Here is a 21,712-nt window from a genome sequence, read left to right as displayed (position 1 = left end):
CCATTACAAATGGTGATTTTCTGAGGCTTATAACTTGACCACATTTATTTGTGTTTTATTAGAACAGTAAAAGGCCCTTCTGACATCAACTTGCAAGACAATTTACAAGCTCCAGAGGTGCTAGAGCTCTTTTTAAAGACTGGTCTTAAAAAAGTTAGTATTGTCAAATTAAGTTTTGGTGAGTCTTCCTAGAAAAATTCACCCCGAGACAGAGAACAAGAATGGAATTTTTTTCCTGAACTGTTAAAGTGTGGCAGAGTTATAAGTGATTAAAAATGGGATTATAATGGGAAGTGTTAAGCAATTTTATATAGCATCACTAGCAGTCCTTCCTGCATGATAAACAGAGCAAGTCAGCTGCATAACAGACTAACAATTCTAACCCTTGCATGTTTATTTGTTTTGATGGTGCTTTTTATCCCATTTGTAGCAGAACATTAGAAATGTTGGACTTTCCTTAATGCTCAAAGTTCCAGCGTCACTGTTTCTCCCCCTCCGAAATCCAAGATGCTTCTAGTTTGCGGAAGAAAGCAATAGTATACTTAATCTTTTAGTGGGATATCGCTTGGTGTGGGGACCCCCTAGCTGTAGGTATTGCTCTCCAATCAAAAGTTCACTGGACTGGGAATGTGGGTTTGGGTGGCCTTTCAGGAGGCACTCTCGAGGAAGAACAGGAATGTGTGGGTGACTATACCAGAACTACTCAATACCTCAGACCCTGTGCTTGAAGCAGACATTCTACTTCTAGGTCTCCTCCCTACATTCAGGGCATGCTCCCCAAACCAGTCTGTTGGTGTTTATAATGGCAAAGGTGTTCATGAAAGCATGTAGCCATCTCTCATTTAATAGCCTCATTCTCCCCTGTATGGGATGACTTCTTTAGGGAAGAAGGAGGTTTTTCCTCTAGCCAGAGCACACTGGCCATGCTGCTGTATGCCTGGCTCAGTACTGGATGTTCAGATGTTCCTGCCTGGGAAGATCAGAACCTGGATGAAGATTTGTTCCAGGGTTTTTGACAGGGGGCTTTTATCTCATCATGCTTTGGGTTTTACAGTATTATGAAGACATTAAGAGACAAAAAACACCTATCACAATTGAGACCACTCAGTCCTGCAGCCACACCCCAAATACTTCCACACTGCATGCAACCCAACTGTAGACCCAACACTCCTGTTCCACACTCATAGACCACACCACACACACGCCTTACAAACCCAGCCCCACCCACCACATACACACCTCTACATGGCCAGACACACCCACATTACATACATGCCCTGCAGACCCAGCCTTCCCCCTCCACCAGGGCCGGTGCTTCCCTTTAGGCAATCTAGGTGGTCGCTTAGGGTGCCAGGATTTGGGAGGGCGGCAGGCTGCTCTGGTGGACCTCCCGCAGGCGTTCCTGCGGAGGGTCTGCTGGTCCCGCGGCTCCGGTGGAGCATCCGCAGGCATGCCTGTGGCAGGTTCACTGGAGCCGCGGGACCAGCGGACCCTCCACAGGAACGCCTGCAGGAGGTCCACCGGAGCTGCGGGACCAGCTTGGGGTGGCGAAATGGCTAGAACCGGCCCTGCACCTAGGGCGCCAAAAACCCTGGCGCTGCTCCTGCCCTCCACACACATACCATCCCGCCCATACATCAAACAGTCCCATACCACATATGTACCCACTACGCACATGCCACTCTATACACCCTCCAGACCCAGACAACCCCCTTCACACACATGCCCCACCATACTCACCCCAAACACTGCCCAACCCCATGCATCCTCCAGACCCAAACCACCTCTTCCATATACAAATCTCACCTTACACCCAAACATCTCACACTCCCTCCAGAATCAGACAATTCTCCTTCTGACATATCTCACCACATACTCCAAACACTCCCACATCTCATAAAATAGAATGCTAGACATGTAGGGCTGGAAGGAACCTAGAGAGGTCATCTAGTCAAGTCCCCTGTGCGGAGGCAGGGCCAAATAAATCTAGACTATTTCTGACAGGTGTTTGTCTAACCTGCTCTTAAAAACCTCTAGTGACAAGGATTTCACAACCTCCTTGGAAGCCTATTCCAGAGCTTAGCTGCTTTTGCTGTGTTGGTATTTCCAATCCCTAACATATAGTTAAAGCTTTTCCTAACTATATGTAATCCCCCCACACAAGCACCCCCTTTCTAGCACATACACATCCCAGAAGACATATCCTCCACACACGCTTACCCTGCCACAAGCACTCCTAATACAGGTGTTGGGATAATTACAATCTTCATGTAATTTTTTTAACCATTAAGTTACTATATGTACTCTGAGCCTCAATGTCACCTTAATTTCTTTTTATTTTAAAGTATTAAAAAAATTCATGTGGATGCTGAACAAAAAACCCAAAGAGAATGTAAACATGTGATATTTCTAATAACCTGAAGATACGCAGTAATTAATCTGAAATCACTTGTTTTTAATTGTAACTTTTATTGCCAGATTCACCAGGATGCTCTGGATAATTTCTGCCAGTCGGGAGCAATGCAAAACAGCCAGCATGTACTGGCTAGTTACTTTGGGTTTACAGATGCTTTGTACCACCAGAAGAGCAAAAAATCAGTCAGTGTGCACCCCTTTCCCCACACCTCCTCTAGCCCTTCCTTTCATCTATACACATATACATGCCTCAAATTCTCCCTCCCTCCTGCACTTTCTACATTCCTCTGCACATACCCCCTCAAATTCCTGTTTACTCCTGCACACCCCGCTCCATTCCCTTATGCACACATTCACCAAATATCCCTTTCTCCTATTTCCTCTCAAATTCTCTGCATGCATGTTTGCACACAGTTTTTCCCACCTGTCCCCATATTCCCCGGCACAGATGCACATGAACACGCATGTACACCCCCTAATTTCTCTCCTTCCACTCATTTTCTGTTGAGCAGACCTAGTGCAACGAAATGAAAAGAAATATTAACGATTAAGGGTCATGTTTTCCCATTTTTCTGCATAACTGATGTTTATCTTTAGCAGAGGCTGGAAAAAAATAAAGATCACATCCATTTTGAAAGAGCAATTATTTGTAGAATTCTCTATTTTGCAGCTAGAGTTGGGTAAATAATGGATTTTTTTGGTTTGCTAATTCTGAACAATTAAAAATATATGTATGTTTTACATCAAACCGGCAAACTTTCACTTTTTCAAACAAACTTTCACTTTTTTGCATCAAATTAAGTTTTGTTTTGACAACAAAAAACAATTTGACAATTTAATTTTTTTAATGTTTTCATTAAGCTAAAGGAAATTTTGAAACAAAGTCACTAACAAAAATCAAAATGTTTCATTTTGAAATGCCAAAACAAACATTTAGTTTTCTGGGGGAGTAGAGGGCATTTGGTTTGGGTATTTTAGGTTCTTTTCCCTGACCAAAACAGTTAAGAGAAAACAAATTAGCAAAATGTTTTGGTGTGAAAAATTTTGCCCAGCTTTAATTGAAACATTATTTTTTAGCCCCTGCTGAAGACAAAACTGTCAGTTATGAATAATAAAGGCAAAATCACTATTAACTTTACATGTTTGAAGAGTCTGTTATTTCATTACTGAGATCTCTGGGGTGGCGGGGGGAAGTCTGACAGTTGAGTGCTAAGTTTCTTAAGGGACCTATTTTCTAATTAGTTTTAACTCAAACTAAACAGATTTACTTGCACATTATCAGGAAATTCATTTTATATGCAAGGAGGAAATGCTGTGCATTTATGGGGAATGTCTATTTTTCATGGTTGCATCCCTGCTCTAAGTATAAAACTCAACTCAGGTCATGACTATGAAGCTGGGACCAGTGCTTCCATAATTACATAGTTCTGGAAGACTTAGCCAAGTTGTTTGTCCTTAGGCTGTGCCTGCAAAGCTTTAGACCCCTTGGAATAAACAATAAGGGGGAGATTTTCAACAGGACAAAAAAAGTTAGGCCAAACTGACCTTTGTACTTTTGAAAATTTCCCCCAATGCTCCCAAAACGGAAGTGACAGGATATCAAGAAAGCCTAAAGCAAAAATTGAATTAGGAGCTACTCAAAACTCTAAAGATTAGATATTACTGCAAAGTCTAGTGTCCCAGGTGCTCCCAGATTTTATAAATAGGAGGGTCACAATGAAGTAAAGGGCATAAAATGTTGAGTTCAAGCCAACATTGTCAAAGCAGAAGAACCTTCTAAGTAATGGCTTCTAAGCAAAGCAAATTCACCCTGCATAAAGCAAGATGCCTCCTGAGAGTGAAAGCTCTAGGAATGTTCAGAATGGAACAGCTAATTGAGTATTTCACCTCATGCCGCTCTAGGCGGTGTGCAATCTAGGAGGAGTCCAGCAATGGAGAGAACTATTCCACTAGGTTCCACCAACTTTACAATCCAGCCTGGTTATATTATCAGATATTATGAAAACTCTCCTAACCTATTTCCTAGTCTGTCTGTGCCATACTTGGATTCACAACATTTCTCTGCTTTGGTCTTTCCTCTGATTCCAAATACCAATAAAAGGTTCCCACTATCTCCTTGTCATGGGGCCATCCCCTGAGAGTCTTTTCAGGACTTAATCACAGACCACAACCACTCCAGGTCTCCTTCATCAGCACCATGTTTTACTGTATTCTTCCAGCAGGCCACAGCCTGTAGCGTTACATGTATTTACATTGCACAGGTATTTTCCCCATTTGCTTTTAGGGACAGGCACAATACTAACAGCAACCAGTGCTGTCTCTCTGCCTTGCTTCAAGTTCCCCCCTCTTTAACCCATCTTTCATGTCAATTTATATAATCTCACCTGCTGGGATTGCTTCCCTGTCAATTAGCCTTTCCGCTGTAGCTCTACTCAGTTAATTGACACTCTCTGTCAACTACCTGTCTTCCAATTATGTTCCAATTAATATATACAGGTGGATATTAGAGTGACAGGCTGATGAGTTAGCTTCTTACTCAGCGTATTCTGTTACAATCCTTCATAATAGACATCCTCTCCTGTAAAAGAAGTTACAGGGCTCTGTTTATTGTTGTGACTATTACAATGTAACTAGGCCTACCATGAAGTATTGGTTCTCATGCTGTGGGTAACAAAGGTGGAGTCTTTAAAAGAAGTTGAAGTCTGCTCATTGGTTTGCAAAAACAAGCTCAGAACCCAATGGACTGTCCTCTGCAGATTACATTCTATCACTGGTTAGAATGTCATTAGTTTAGAGTTTGGAAAGGGGTCTTCATAACATGTTGTTTTCATTTTTGTAGATGTATCTATATGATTGGTTTTAATCTGATCCTCCTACTGGACAAAAAAGGGACATGGTCTGGCTACATGCTCTCATATATTTCAACAATGTGGTATTTGTCAAATGTGTCCAGTTAAGGTGACAAAGTTGAACCACCGTAACTCACATAGCCTGCAAAAAAGATACAGGATCAGATACTCAGCTGGTGTAGATCAGTGTAATGCCACTGACTTTAATGGCATTACTGCCATTTACACAAGCTGAGAGTCTGGCCTAGAAGCTCCTCAAGATTTAATAAAGCAATAAAGAGTGGGTTCTCTCTCATTTATATTCATGCACACTTCCCTCAGACAACTACCTCCAAAATAATGCCTAGAGCAGATCTTTAAAAAAACATCCAGTCTTGATTTTAAATTTGTCAGTGATGGAGAATCCACCTCAACTCTTGGCAAAATGTCCAGTGGTTACTTGTCCTCACTGCTAAAAAATTTACACGTTATTTCCAGTCTGATTTTGTCTAGATTCAACTCCAGGCATTGGATCATGTTATACCTGTCTCTGCTAGATTGAAGAACCAATTATCAAATATTTGTTCTCCATGCAGGTACTTATAGACTAGTCAAGTCATTCCTTCGTCTTCTCTTTGATAAGGTAAATAGACGGAGCAATTTCAATTGGGGAAGTTCTCTAGACTGTGTGATGCAGAAGGTCAGAGCAGATGATTACAATGGCCCTTCTGGGTTTAAAAATCTATGAATTTTCCTGTGGCTCAAGTTTCTTATTTGTAAGAATGTGCCTCACATGACACTTTACATTTACCTGATGTTTTCCCAGCTGTAGCTGTCAAATCACCTGAGAAATGGGAGCATGCAGGACATGACCCATTTTACAGACAGACTATGCATATAGATTTCAGTACATTTTTCTGAAGCACAGTGATGCAATGGCTAACTTTAAGCAACTCAATTTGAAATGTTTAGTGTTAAGTTATCTATAAAATGGAGATAAGGAAAGTGTGGGTTGTAGTTTTTCCCATTCTCCTCATACACTCAAATGACAACGCTTTTGCTCAAACTTCCTAAAAGAAAAAAAAATCACCTTCTGGCAGAGACCACTGAAGCCTTGTTTACACTACAGAGGAAATTCAATCTAAGCGACACCATTTGAGTTATGTGAATAGCATAACTCAAATCGACATAGCTTAGACCTACTTACCATGGGGTCCACGGTACACAATGTTAATGGGAGACGCTGTCCCATTGACGCTCCCTACTCTTCCCCATCCAGTGGAGTACAGGAGTCAATGGGAGAGCGATCTGCAGTTGATTTAGTGGGTCTTCACTAGACCTGCTAAATTGACTGCCAGTCACCACTCATTGACCAATCAATCACCACTCATTGATCCCCCGGTAAGTGTAGACAAGCCCTGAGTAAAAGAAGATGTTAATAAATTGGGGAGGGTTCAAGGAAGAGCCACAAGAATGATTAAAGGACTAGAAAACTTGTGTTATAGTGTGTGATGAGTCTCACTTATCACTGCAGCACCTCCTGTCAGCTGTCATGGGAATTAGCTCTGCTCACCAGAGCAGCCTCCTCTGGTGGTGCCTTAACACCATCACTTTTGTTCCAGGACCCACACCACTCCCAGGACTGCAGGATCCACTTCAGTGACACTGCCTGCCATGCCATACTTTATATTCCCTCCTTCTGGGGCACTTGCCATCTCTGTCCCACCACTACCTCAGTGGCAATTGCAGTCCATCGTCCCGGGGCTTCCCATGCGACTCCAACACCCTCTTCTGCCCTTACCTCAGGGTCTCAACCTGCAGGCCCTAGCAGACAGCCAGGAGCTCTCTTTAGCTCCCTGGGTCCCTGACTGCAGCACTGCTCTGTCCTACGTGCTAGTGCCCCTTCCTCGTGCTAGAAGCATGGTCTTCTCCCCTCAAGCTCCAGTCAGCTACTGAACTCTGCTCTGTCATGCAGCCTTTCTTATATGAGCCTGTCGGGCCATGATTGGCTGCTCCTCTCAGCCTCTTTCTAATTGGCTGCCTCTATCGCAGTCTCCATAGGGCTGCTTTTAACCCCTTTTCTGCCAGTGAGGGGCAGCTGTCCCTCCACACAGTGATAGACTCAAGAAGCTCAATTTATTTAGCTTAACAAAGAGAAGGTTAAGGAGTGACTTAATTACAGTCTACGGGGAACAAATATTTAATAATTGGTTCTTTAGTCTAGGAAATAAAAGTCTAACATGATCCAATGGCTGCAGGTTGAAGCTAGACAAATTCAAACTGGAAATAAGGGGTACATTTTTTAGCAGAACAGTTTACCGAGGATGGTGGTGGATTCTCCATCATGGCCCTTCTTAAATCAAGATTGTCTGTTTTTCTAAAATATCTGCTCTAGGAATTATTTTGGGACAGTTCTCTGGCCTGTGTTGTACAGGAAGTCAAACTAAAGGGGCACAGTGATCCCTTCTGGCCTTGGAATCTATGGAATTCTAGCCTCATTGAAGGTGATGTCAAAATTCTCACTGATTCCAGTGGAGCCAGGATATCACTCTGAGTCTGGGAAATTCCAGCCCAAAAGGTGACAGGTTTGGAACATTCTGAGCAATTGGAAACAAACGTTAAAGTTGAAAGAATTCTGTAAACCACTAAAGAGTTTGCTCCTGTTCCCTTTATAATAATTACCTTCCAATATGACCATTTCCTATAGTCTCGTGCATGTAGCATTTTTTCTTATTGTGTGGGCTCTTTAGGAAAAATTACTAATGTACTGTAATCCTTATTGTTTGCAATAGCTTCAGGTGTGTGCACAACCAGATGTGAAGATTCTGGCCAAGAGTTTCAAAAGAGATGCTTAAGGTTTGGCTCTAGTGTCTATATTTAAGCATCTAAATAAATTCCCTGATTTTCAAAAGTATTGAGCACCCAGTAGCTGCCATTGACAGTACAAACCATCAAGAATTTCAAATCTGATTATTCGCCTCCTATTGGCACACAAGGTACAAGTGCAAAGTTTTGCCTTGGATTTATTCTGTACTTATTCTGCAATGCATGGAAGGGAACATCCGCAGAGCTGTTCCTTCTGGAAAGTTACATGGACTGGCATTGTGGCAGTGTGTAACATTAACATACCCACTTCCAGCATATGTACTGTACAATGTTAGCTCCTGCTACTTAGATTCATCATGAAGAGTGAGAGAATGGGAGAGACGCAGTCCTGACCCCCACCCCCATTCTCATTCCCATTCCCCCTGGCCTCTGTACATAAGCTTTCCCCTAAGAAGGGCAAAGCCAATGGAAACAAGTCCCTCCTGAGACCATTAGGATCACCATAAAGGGCCTGGCTGGCTGTAGATGGAGGAGCCCAGGTACGTTGTGCTCTTATTGATTTTGACCCTTCCTTTCTGTACATTTGGGAACAGCTGTTGTTTCTGTTAAAGATGCTACTTCTATATTCTCTTTTCCAGGACAAAGGAGGAGAGGGATGAGGATGGGGATCTGAGGTTACAGTGCCTCCATAGCTGCTCCCCAAATAGTAAGTGAACATAGCTCTCAGTGTCTCTAATAGATGCTGGTTTGTGGAACCCTCAGAATGGTTCCTGGGAATTTGGATACAGGTTAAAGTAAGGAGGTGGGACAAATACATGTTTGCAATTTAATCAAATAGCCACCATGGAAGTACACTTTTAATCAAATAGGAATAATGAAAAATAACTGAACTGTGCACAATTTCATGACGTTTACTTTAGCTGTGCATACAAAGCAATGTTGTCCTATGATGATATATCATACAGTATCTCTAGCAACCATTACTACAGAGACATCTATTTTTCAAGATAAGCACTAATTTAGAAAATTATAACTGTATAATATTCAGTGTGCAATAATAATGTACAACATTTGTACATGTTTCATCAGTATGTGACACTAATCCACACTGGTGCATGCAGTGAATATCTACTGTTCATACATGAAATCACTGAAAGCAAGTATTATTCAATAATAACTTTAATATGAATGAACTGGGCCAACTCCTGCAGTCTTTCATCAATCACTACACAGACAAATCAATAGGTCCTTACTTTGATCTTATTCAGCATTTATTCAGGCAAAATTCTTAATGTAGCCAGTGGGAGTTAAGTCAGCTGTTCTGTCTCAGAGCTGATGAACATGCGAGTAAGGATCTCAGGTTTGACTCATCATGAATGCTCTTCTTTCCCTTCAATGTGCAGCAAATACAAACCCGGATATAGCAACGTGTTGTTTATTTATGGTAAACAGCATTGTGTTCAAAAGAGTCATGGAATTCTCACAAGGAAAGCTGGAGAATCCTCAGCAGAGTGGAAAAGCCTCTTGGAGGGAACGCTGCTTGGCAGAGCTCCCGGAAGTGACTTGGCAACACTAATGAGATTTGGAAACGCACTTCCTGTTTTACTGGGATGCAGAATGCACAACCACATCTCAGTGTCCACAGCCGTTGATAAAAATAACGAGGACAGTGATACCTTTACAGTTTTGTCCTAGCAGCTCCACGGACTTACATTCTCCACAAATGGTTTCTTGATGATGGTAGCCATCAGATCTACTGGCATTTACTGAAGCTTGAAGGTAGCTTTGGTATCACAAAGGTGGATTGGCACTTGAGCTGAAGGAGTCACATGTCAGCTGTGGTTCCATTACACAAACTATACATTTTTTTGAATTTCCACATGGCTGAGGTGTAACGAAACAAAACCTATCATTTCTGATTATTCGATTTGTGTTTCTGATTACATCAGTGTAAAATGAATCCTAACCTTGTTCTGGGACACACACACACATCCAAATTCTCTTTCTCTCTAATCCCTCCAACCCCAATATCATGCACACATGCACAAACACCCCACCCTCTGAGGAAAACACTTGACAGCCTTGCATTGTGCCTTAAATGTCAACATGTTTGAACTCAGTGAAGTGAGGTGTCCCAGAGCTGAGCCACACACTGAGAACTCCCCACCCTCAATCCTCAAATTGCTTGAAATTTTGACAACCTGGTATTTCCCCCCATCAAAAAATGCCATTTTGTTGAAAACTAAAACTGTTACAATTCAGGGCAACTTCACCCGTATTCCCTCTCTGTAGTCCAGCAAGGGCCACTCTCAGGCCTCCAGCTCCCCAGACTTCAGCTCTCTTGGGCAGACACATACATTTTTCTCCCTCTTGACCAGGGTATTTCCAGGCTCCCTGCCTACTCTGTGAATTCTGCAGCAAAGTCAGACTGCCTAAGCAGGCCTGCTTTACTTTTCTCCTCAGAGATGGTAAACAGTATAATTGACACAGTTAGGCTACGGCCCAGCTCTTTCTCAGCAAGCACATTCATTGTTAAGGTTAAAGCATTCCAGAGAAAACCTATTAAAAAAATAAAAGAATCTACATGAATGCTAAGAAGCTTACCAGAGATCACCCCAACTCCAACAAGGGGTCTGGCCAGTGAACAGTCCTTCAACCCCCCACAAAGGGGTTTTCTGTGATCACAAGTTCATAAAAGCTGTTTGCTCAGAACAAGCACACTCATGAATCTCTGAGTTACTCATTTGGGCCATCTTATCCTGTGAATAGGTCCTCTCCCCAGAGCAGAGATTCAAAAGAGCAAGTCCAGAGGTGGGAATTTGCATTTCCCTCCTCCCAAGTACTTCCTAGGAAACCTACTCAACGAACAGTTCATTTTTGTCTTAGCCATTGTTTAGGACAGTGCATTGAAGCTCATAACTCTTCCCAAGGTTCATATTAGTCGTGTCTCCTAGACAAATTACATACAATCCCACGATAACAGATACATATTTGCATTTTTAAAACAATGAGCTCCTAAGATATTTAAACTTAATTCAACTATGTTTAATTTAATTCTATAAGGTTTGTCCAGGATACGGCAAGAAGTTGCCATACCTGTCACAGAAATACATTGCTTTCCATGAACATTTTGTTGGGAAGGGTTCTCACATCCAGGATAGAAATTCTGGTCAAAATGAGCAGGAGCATGAAACTGGATTTCCCCACATCCTGAGTAAGTTAGCACTGGCTATTCTGGAATCAGTCTCACTTATTTTGTGAAAGTTTTGTGTTTGTTCTGCATCAGAAAGAAAACTAATCTAAAAACCTCAACATTTTTCACAAAACAGAATTGTTGTTTTCCAGCCAGCCCTATTCAGATGTTTCCCCCTAGGGACACAGTTTGAACACAGCAGCTAAACGGAAAGGATTGCAGAAGCACACTCTAAGAGGAGTATCTCTCAGGTAACCAGCCCAAGCTTCCGAGGGTGTTTTAGATCAAAAATCCAAGTCAGTATCTCGAGTTGCCCCCAGAAGCAATCAAGAGCCATTGCATTTCCTGGAGAACTTATGCAACATCTTCCCTGTGACTAATACTGCCCAACTATCTGAGAAGCTGCATTGTGCTGAAGGGACACCTTTACAGTGCTCTTCAGGTAAATGTCATACTCTTCCCTCCAGAGCACATTGCAGTAGTCCAGCCTGGAAGTCATAGAGGCGTAGGGGATGGTGGTAAGGTCTGGATGAGAAAGAAAAGATCACAAATGCCAAATGCAGAAGAAATAAAGAGTTAACACAAGAACATAAGCCATCATGACATAAGCCATCCCAGCCATCACCACATTCTGGTATTGTAGGATCACATAGGAATCAAGAGCACCCCCAAATTCTGAAGCTTTCTTTAAAAAGGCACAAAACATTTAATAATGGGGCAGGAACTATCCCTGGCATAGTCTCAAAATCCTTCCTCCAACCTACGAGCATCGCCTCTTTCTTGAGCTTTAGGCAGCTCACTCTCAAAGCCCCCATCTTAAACCAGCACTGGGTAAGCCCAGACATCACAATGGAAGACATAAATCGGTGTGTCATTTGCATTCTGTAACAACACAGCCGAAATCACCTAAATAGCTGCCCTGGGTACCTCACGGACATGCCCTTGCCTACCCCTGCTCACAGAAAAGTCTCAGAGCAGAACATGCATTGTCCAGAACTTATCAGAGAGGAAAGAATGGAAGCATCCTAAAGCAGAGCTGTCTGCCCAGTCGGAGCCTGCAGACTAGTTAATAATCCTCAGAGCCATCTCAGGCTGCTAATCAGCCTCAAAGTATGAGCATGGGCCCCTGACCATTGTCTATCTCTGGGGAGAGGTCAGTGCCCAATGAGACCAGTGATGACTCCATCCCAAAATCAGGCCTGGAGCTGAAATGGAACAAGCAAACCTGAGAACTCCAAATGACACCAGAACTGCCTCACTAGACCTTTATAATAGACTTCCGCACAGAGGGAAGATTAGCAACAGGCTGATAACTCTCCATCCTGCCAGTGACAAACTACAGCTACTTGCAGAAGGGAAACTGGCACCTGACCCTACAGGAGAGACTCACTGACAATCTCAGGCATCAATGGGCCGAATAGCTCTTACTTCAGCAAACCAGCAGGGGCATGAGCACAATTCACAGGCCACAAGCAGAAGCTCTTACAGTATATTCAGAGTGGGCTGAGACTCCCACCAAGAAGACATTGTGTTTGTCTCCTCCGGGCACTGATCCTCCGCCATGACACCAGCCACACCAGTCCAGATTCAGTGCATCGTGTCTGTGAAGTAGGTGGAAAATTACTCACAGCACTGACCATGGGACTATTTCAATGCAGAGCCAGATGTCACTTACCTGCCTACGAGTCAGAGCAGTTCTGCTGCCAGATGTATCTGTACAGAGATATTGGGAGACAAGGTGGCTTTCACCACTGCATACGTGCCACAGTTACATGGACTAAGCATACAATCTTGGCCATTAGTGCTCTAATTTTTCCCCTTGTCAAACATTTCAGCATGGATGTCTGATCTCTCCATTGTTCTGAGGACATCATCAGCTAACAAAACAAAATTCTGGGCCATTTCGGCCCTATGTCTGAAATCTGACAGCAGTGCCAGATGCTTCTAGGATTGGCTGGCCACCACTTCCTCAATGGACTTTCCCAGAAAGCAAAGTGTAGAGGATGGGTTGTGATTGTCAAAATAATTTGTATCGAGAGAGGATATCTTGACCAAGAACTTGTGAAGGAGTGGTGCAGGTATTCTCTCCCTCCTGTTTTTATATTGTCAGAGCAGCTGCCCCACATCCAGTCAATTTGATAGGCTATGTAGACTGAAAGCTCCTTGCAAAGGGAGACTTTCTGCTCTGAGAGTTGGTGAAAGCAGCCTGAGTTACTCCGACAGCCCAGGACTTGGAATAGTGGATCAAGGTGAGACTTGCTAATGGAGCAGAACTCTGGAGGGAGTAGCAGGAAGGGAAGAATACAGAGGATGGGAATAAATTTGGAAGGAGCAGAACTCATGGCCAAGTCTGAAGGCATGGCAAAAGGTGGGAGCAGGAATGGCACAGATACAAACGTGGCCTGCGTCAGGAGAAAGCAAAGGTAGAGCAGGCAAAGGATGACGGGAGGATGTGTGGGAATGAGGAAGAGGAGGCAGGGGAAGTGACATTGAGATGACAGGGGGAGCGCTTACAGGAGCAGAGGAGGAGCAAGGGGAGAAGAGGATTAGAGACTAGGAAGAAAGAGAGAGGAGAGGGGCTGAAGGGGAGGGCAGAGGCCAGGACTCAGGAGACATGCAGAAGATTCCCAGAGAGCACAGGAAGTAGGGCAGGGATGAAGTTGCTGCATCTGGGCTATGCAGTGAGGGGAAAGGAGATCTGCTCTGATCCACCGTGCTAAATCAGCTGTTCTAGGAGACTCAAGAGGGTGTGTGGTTCCAGCAGAGAGAAGGAGTCAGTGTCTGAGTTTGCAGTGTGTGGTTCATAGAATCATAGAAAGTTGGAAAGCTTCTAGCAAAAGAGCAGACCTTGAGAATGGAAGTCAGGAGAAAGGGAGGGGACCAAGGTGGAGAGAGTCCACCAGTTCCAACCAGAGCAAGAAGAGGCTGCTCAGTGCTGTGTTTTGCTCCAGCCACACCAGTGGCTGCTGCTGCTACCAGCGCCTGTGCTCTGAGATGGAGAAGGCCAAGTGGTGGGGGAGTGTCTTAACCTTCTGACTAACAGCATTCTGTACTAGGTAAGGGATCTGGGCAGCCATGCACGTCACAACAATGTTATTCTGAGAAAATGAGAATACAAAGCCCCAACTATTTACTCTGATTAAAAACATGAGTTACCAATAAAGAATTGATGAGCAAACCCAGAGCAGCTGAGGATGATCCTTGGAATAAATATAATTCTGTGAGGAACTTTTCAAAGAACTTGAAAACACCTTACTTATTAACTTTGTAAGAGAAACCAGAATACCAGTCTCAAAGACTAGCTCTGCACTGTCAGCCGTGACAGATGTAACCCCAGGCCTGGCTTGTAGTCACTGGGGAAAATGTTTATCCAAGTAAGTTTTCTTCCATACAGAGAGAAATTTGTAGAATTTCATTACTACAAAGGTTGTATCCAACTCCCCTTTCTTGCTGTATGCCAAACCCCTGTCAGACATTTTATGGGGTGTGACACAAATGCACTGAACTCCTGGCCATCTGTCAGCCTGTGTGAGATTAGAGACTCCCTTCTGACAAGAAACATGCCACAAACCCTAACTCAGGGTCAAAATGCACTAACATTTCACAGTGCAGGTTGAATTACTTTGGGCCAATGTTCAACAGTATTTAGATGCCTAAAGAAGCAGTTAAGAGGTTAGTGGGATTTTCAGAAGTCCCTGGTTTTCTAATGTTGTATGCAGTGTAGTTGTGGCCGTGTTGGTGCAACCTTGCATTTAGCTGTGACACTCAAGAGTACCTTTCCCAGACCTAAAGAAGAGCTCAGTGTGGCTCGAAAGCTTGTCTCTCTCACCAGCAGAAGTTGGTCCAATAAAAGTTATGACCTCACCCATCTTATCTCCCTAGTTTCCTTAAGCAGACTTAGGTCTAACACATGTAGGCACTTTGAAATCCCACTAGGCCTGACACAGTGCAGGGAGTTAACATGTGAGCCTGCATTCTGTCACCAATTATTCCCCCCCCAGAAAGCTGATTGGGATAATTAAAGGTAATTTGCTAATGCAAGCTGGTGATCTTGGGAACTAATGAGCCAATTAGTCCATCAGCTCATTAAAGAGGCAGAGGAAGAAGATGCAAGGGGGGAGAAAGGAATAGGGACTAGCCAAGCCTTGCTGAGGCCCCAGGGGAGAGCGATCTCTGTTCCTCTCTGGTACTGAGGAGGTGGTCTAAAGCAGAGGTCCCCAAACTGGGGGGTTCACCCCCCTCAAGGGGCATGGAGGAATGTTTGGGAGAAGGATGTGTGGCTAGGTCCCGAGCCAGCCCCCATGGTGGGCAGGAAGAGAGTGCCACCCAGCTCTGCTTCTGGCCCCAACTATTGGCCCCTTGCCTGGGGTCTCACTCCCCGTCCCGCACTCCACTGCCAGCCCCACACCCGATGTCCGGTCTGCTGGCCCGTGCCCGGGACTCAGTGCCCAGGGTTCCACTCCTGGCTCTGCCCCCAGCTGTGGCCCCAGCCTCAGCTCCCTTACCCCGTCTGCACCTCCCCCCACCTCCAAGCCGCAGCTCCCTCCCGGCCCCTGCTCTGTGAGAGGGAGGCAGAAAAGGGTAAGGGAGTGTGCGAGGAAAAAAATGTGGGGACCACTGGCTAAAGCATAGGCCATATTGACAAGAGATTGCTGCACCGAACTCTGAAGGGGTTGGTGGAGGGAACTCAAATGGCATGGTGGATACACAGCCAACAAAGTCTGAACTGGTTTCTGTGGTGCAAAAAGGCAGGAGCAGAGCTCGCCTTGCTACAAGACCCTGTCTGCTTCATTAGGCACCTAAATGACTTTGAAAATTAGGCCTCGGTTAGTTAGATGCTTTCTGGTGCCCCTGTGACCACTCATAGTTTTCACTCTTTACACGACACTCCAGAAGCTTAAAACATGAACAAGCACACAACGAATGGCCCACGTTCCTTTATTATTCCAAGGAAAGCTTGCAGTTTGGTAATGTTGATAGGTACCAATGACAGCAGTCAAATCTTACCTTGAAAACTTACTTCTTTCCGTTAACATTGGAAATAAATCCTGAGAGATAGTTATTGCTCTATGTCCAATCAGCTATTAATTGTCATTTCATAATTCCCATAAACTGATGCCTCAGTGTCTGAGCTCCACACCCGGAGGACAAAGCTCACCCACTGTATGCCCAGGGTTTGCATCTCCATTCTCCAGCTCCTTGAATGTCTGGATCTTGGCTCGTTCTCAGTGAGTCAGACACTGGCTTCGCTTCACAGCATTTTGGAATTGCTTTCTCTGGAACATTAACGTTTCCGTCATTTCCTTTCACCAAAATACCCCCATTGAGACCATATATCTGTTTAGCACATTGTTCCCTGAATAAGGCAGTAAGCTGCTTAACTCTTCACCAAGCCACATTTAAAACCTCATTTCTCACCTAAACAGCAGGACCTTTGTCTTTTGAGGCAAACAGTGTTCAATTTAGCCCTGCCCCTGGGCTTTCCCTTTCCCAGCATTTTAAGTGGTATTCTGTATATTTCCAGAGCCACACTGCCAGATTGTAATTCACCCAGTCTGGGCCAACTTCTCAGCAGGTGTAAATCGACATAACTCCATTTATTGCACTGGAACTGCACTGAGTTACACCAGCTGAAGATCTGGCCTCTGTATTTAGACTTGCACAGTTTCTCAGAAAGAACATATTGCTACTCTGGGATCTGTTTTCATGCTGATTTTTATACCCAGAGCTGGATTTAAGCACAGAGCAAGGCTATTCTGGAGGCATGAGTTACTGCCTGTAATCTTTTGTGTCTTGTTTTAATCACGCTGGGAAATCCAGTTTGTGAAGCTCATGCTCGAAAAACCATCTTCTCATTCTGACTCCCTGCATAAGACTAACCAGCACACAAGCTGGATGTCGCACTCTGTAGCAGCAAGGAGAGAAGGGGCTCTCAGTGTGAACAAATGAAAACAATGAATGCAAGTGGGAGTAACACATTCAGTAATATCTCATTTCAGCAAATGCGGGACTCCTTCTGGTACAATCTCCTGTCACAGCATCCTCAGGAAATGTCATGAGCTAGCTGTATTGATTGTGATACAGTGAATGTAGCCAACAATAACCGTTCAGCTCACAGCAGTGAAGTGATATAAACATACAGGCCAGATCCTGAGCTGGTGTAAATTGGGGTAGTTTCACTGATATCAGCAGAGCCATGCTGATTTACATCAGTTGAGGATCTGGCTCACAGAGCTCAATTGTAGCCCTTCAGGGTTCAGCCACTTCCCATGAATGAGAACTGGAACTCCAGGAGCCACTCTACCTCTCCCTCCAAGGCTGCAGCAGCTGCCCTCTTCAAGGGGAGCTCGGTGGACCTGTGTGGAAGGGAGGTTGTGTGGGCCATAGCCCCATCCCTCCCTGTGCCCTTTGAGGAGACTAGAGCAACCATTGCCACAAAGACCATTCCCGGAGCCCAAGGCCTATGGTTGTGCCTGGGCTTGGGGCCGAGGCACTGGGGATGGAGAAAAGCTCCCAGTGATCTCACCTGCCTGGTACCACACCACGCGCCCCGCTGGTCTTGGTGCAGGAATTTACTCACAGCACCTGGTCAAAAATGGAGAATGTAAAACTGTTGTGGCCCAGGTTTGGTAGCAAACGGACAGGCAGAGAGGTCTTGTGGTGCGCCGCTAGGCCCCAGTACTGCTGTTGATAAGTGTTGCACTAGTGGCTCCAGGGTTGTGGCTGGAACTAGGGATAATAGGTGTGAAAGTGCTTTTCTGGTGAGTGTCTCTCAACTACTGGCTATGTCTGTTCTCTATAAGTAAGTGGGATCCCATCATGTCCGTTGAGGGTGCAGACATGAGATAATCCTCCAGTGTTTCCTATTACATAATAATAGCAGGTTCCCACAACCATCCGTGTTCCACACAGTGTTCAGAACTGAGAGAAGCTAATTGGTTGGCTGTAGTGATGCTATCATGATATCATTTGCCTCTCAGCCTAGCTGGAGTTTCACTGCTCCAGTTGGGACTCATTTCTTCAGGCTTATTGCCAGTAACACCAACCTCAAAAATTAAAAAATCATGAGCCAGACCCTAAAACATCATGACAGTGGCCCAAATAGAATGAGATTTTAAAAAAGATTAAATGATATTTTCCGGTCTGTCCTCTGAGTGTTGAGCTGCCCCTGCCCATGGGACTCAGGTGATTTCCGGCTCCTGCTGCAGGTTCTTTCACTAGAGAACCCATCTGAGATCAGGGCCCCACGGAGCTAGATGCTGTACAAAGAGAGTGAGAAAGACAGTCTCTGCCCTGAAGAGCCAACATTCTAGTGCAAATTATAATGATGTGTTCGTGACATGGGAGTGGGAACTAGCACTCATCAAATTCATCCCACACAGGGAGCCATTAGAAGGGAACCACTTCTGGGTAGGACTCATGGTGGTGACCTGCAGGTGAAAGGCTTTATAGCAATATCAACACCCTGGGACATCCAGCTTCCATACGTGCGAAAGTGAGGCTGCTTTCTGGAAAGACACATTTATCCGATGAAACCCTGACCTTTTTGAACTGACACATGCAGAGTCTGCCCCAGTCTACTCACACCAGCACAGTCTCTCAACTGAGCATATGCTCAGTCTGCCAAATGCTGTTCTTAAAGGGACAGCGCCAAATACCCCAGATCCAAATGCAACAGTAAAACAAATATTAACACAACACCCAGATTCACTGCTAAACACATCTTGCAATAAAAAATCCTTCCATCAATTACTCCAGGGTCCTTATACTAACTATAGTACATCTACCTATTTGTTTTTCACCCACATGGGTCATCAGCCAGATTTGCATACACAGGCTTCAGATCCACAGCATAAACCTCTTCTGCTGAAGCTTAAAGAGAAACCAGTGAGGAGAAGAATATGCTGTTATCCTCTTATGTGGATAGAGCCCATAGAGGGAGCCAGAACACACCTATTTCCAGGGGGTTGAACAAGTATTTGTCAGACAGTGGTGGGACACTGGGTGGCCACTGGCAGGTTTCTTGGTTTCTCTTTCTGGCTCAAGAGGAGAGTGTAATCTAGTGGTTACAGACAGCCTTGCAAATGTAACAAGCCTGTTTGAGTTGTCTATGAGGAATGAATACAGAGTGCTAGATGTCCAAACATGAGCGTCTACCTCTTGAGCTGAAGAGCCAGATGCAGCAGAGTAGTCATATTTTTGTATATGTTGACTAGCCACTAGAAGGTGACACAGAGACACTCCTAATTTGCCATGTCCAGACAAGGCTATGTGGCAAAGTGGTTGGGACTTGACTGTGTTATATTGGAGAACTCAGGATCTATTCCCAAATCTGCACACTCTCCGTTAGCTCATCTGATGTGGGCGGATGACAGTTACCTCCAAGGTTCCAGTATCAGGTCTTGGCTTATAATAAAGACTGTGAAAAGTACAGAAATAGCAGCACCCATAGTGGAACAGCTGAGACTCGACCTTCAGTTCACTAGCTTTGCAGTTCAGTGCCTGGCCAGAACCAGGCCAGCAACAGTGGACTTATTAATGAACCAGATGCCTCAGGCCATTGCTAATGGGCTTCAGAGCCCTTTGCCTGTCAGTCACCAGTCTGTAACCAGCCCAGCGCAGAAGGGATTACAAGTTGTTTCTCTCTAATGGCTGTCTGGGTCCCCTAGATCAGATGTGTTTGCAGGAGGGGTTCAGTTCCAGCTCCTACACCACACGGTTACACTTTTCACAGACTGGAAGACTCAGCAGCAAAACCAAGAACTAAATCCATGGGCCACAGACACAGACTATTACCTGTGAGCCAGGCTGGCAGAGTGTTGTGTAGGCAGCTCGTCCGGACACTGCTCTGCAGACAAACCAAGGACTCTGTTCACCAGGCTATGTATGAGCACTAAATCCACACCGTTGTTTTAAAGCCAGAGTTTGCTGTTATATGCCAGTTAGTTGCAAATACGCAAATTGGCCCATGAAATAATCTGCCTTAAATGTCACAGGCGAGCTCCATGAAAGTCAGCCGTTGTGAGCTTTAAGTCTCATGACCCTGTGTGGCAGCTAAGTATCATTATCACTATTTTACAGCTAGGGAAACAGGGCGAGCAAGTCAGTGATTTCTCCCAGGCCACAAGTGACGTTGGTCTGAGCATCAGCATTGATCTTCTGACTCCCCATCCTTTGCTTTAGTCAGACGAGCATCGTGTGAGTCATTCTTGCTCTTTCATATGCTTTCGCAAGCTGGTTTGGAGCCAGCTTTTCAGTAAAGCTTGGGGTCAGCACTGTTAAGCGATGTGTTCTTTTGGAAATCTAGCAGCATGGGCCTGCCCTTCTGCTTGTTTTTGTGGTTTTAGTGCTTGTTGTTTGCTTGGTTTTCTATTTGCCTGTGCAGTGTTAGTGCTGGTTTTGTGTGCATCAGGGCAAAGATTGTTTCTTTCGCATCAAATGAGGTGGAAGCAAACAAATAGCTATTAAAGTCTTGAGGCACCAGTCAGACAGACAGTTCAAGACAGCAAATAGGGAAAGCGGTTTATTAATTATTATTTATTTATGGTAGCACCTAGGGACCCCAGCTATGGACCAGCCCCCCCACACTAGGCACTGTGCAAGCACAGAGAAAGATGGTCTCTGTCCTAAAGGTGACTCTCCATCCGATCCATATGCCGCTCAGCCAGTGCCCCATCAAAGAACAGCCAGGGCCTATGCATATCTAGGGAGAAGGGCTGAAGACATAGCAGCCACAGGGCAGATCCAGTGCCCTCCTCTGCTTAGCAGATTCACCACCTGCACCTTATCAGCGACTGCGGAGCAAGCAGAGTCAGTGCTTTTGCCATTCCCTAATGAGCTGTTGAACCAAAGGCCATGTCAGGGGGTGCGGGGGTGGGGAGGCCGCATGGCTGGAGCATGCTGCCTTCTGACTATTCCCAGCTGTCAGATGATGTCTTGGGGCCAACTGCCAGCTGGCACAGCTTGGAACTGCCCCGTAACTGCTCTAACTTGAACTGCAGCTGGGGCAGAGTCAATACCATACAGAGAATCAATAAGCAGTAACTGGCCCTTGGACAGCACCCTTCTCTGCTTCCTGTCCTGTGCCCCCCTGTCCCCACAAATGTGCTGAGCAGATCCTGACCCAAGAAAGAATCTGGCGCTTCTTCAGTAACTTATTGGGAGCCCAGGATCATGAAGGGGATACTACAATCAGGGTGAAAATAATCAAGAACCTTCCAACAGAAGAGGCCAAAGATGTGATGGAAGGTTACAATCTACTAGCTGCTGTATCCATGCTATTATTGCGCTCTTCTGGATGAAATGTCAGGCTACCCAAGTACAGGGATGTGTGTTACCTTGGAGCAAGTGTAAACCCTAGTACTATTCCAGGTAGCAGACATTCTCCTTTAGCTCAGGTGCAAGGGACCTATGTCTTGGACTTGGAGGCAAAGGCAAGTAACTAGACAGG

The 21,712-nt window shown here is 44.8% G+C and overlaps 1 protein-coding gene across 5 annotated transcripts in view; it reads left to right on the top strand.

Moving 5' to 3' along the window:
- The window catches only part of GSG1L (GSG1 like), a 122,142-nt gene that overhangs the window by 76,275 nt on the left and 24,155 nt on the right, over positions 1 to 21,712 (top strand). For 2 of the 5 annotated variants that reach the window (XM_030578626.1, XM_030578625.1), the window contains one exon: positions 8,708 to 8,775. The exons of the other annotated variants lie outside the window; for them this stretch is intronic. In XM_030578626.1, the coding sequence (XP_030434486.1) occupies positions 8,708 to 8,775 (68 nt within the window). The remainder of the gene's footprint in view (positions 1 to 8,707; positions 8,776 to 21,712) is intronic. 5 annotated transcript variants of the gene reach the window in all.

The sequence above is a fragment of the Gopherus evgoodei genome, chromosome 10, assembly GCF_007399415.2.
Source record: "Gopherus evgoodei ecotype Sinaloan lineage chromosome 10, rGopEvg1_v1.p, whole genome shotgun sequence".
In the NCBI taxonomy this organism is placed as follows: Eukaryota; Metazoa; Chordata; order Testudines; family Testudinidae; genus Gopherus; species Gopherus evgoodei.
The sequence above is the reverse complement of the archived record's forward strand: the minus strand, read 5'-3'. Positions and strand labels throughout refer to the sequence as shown.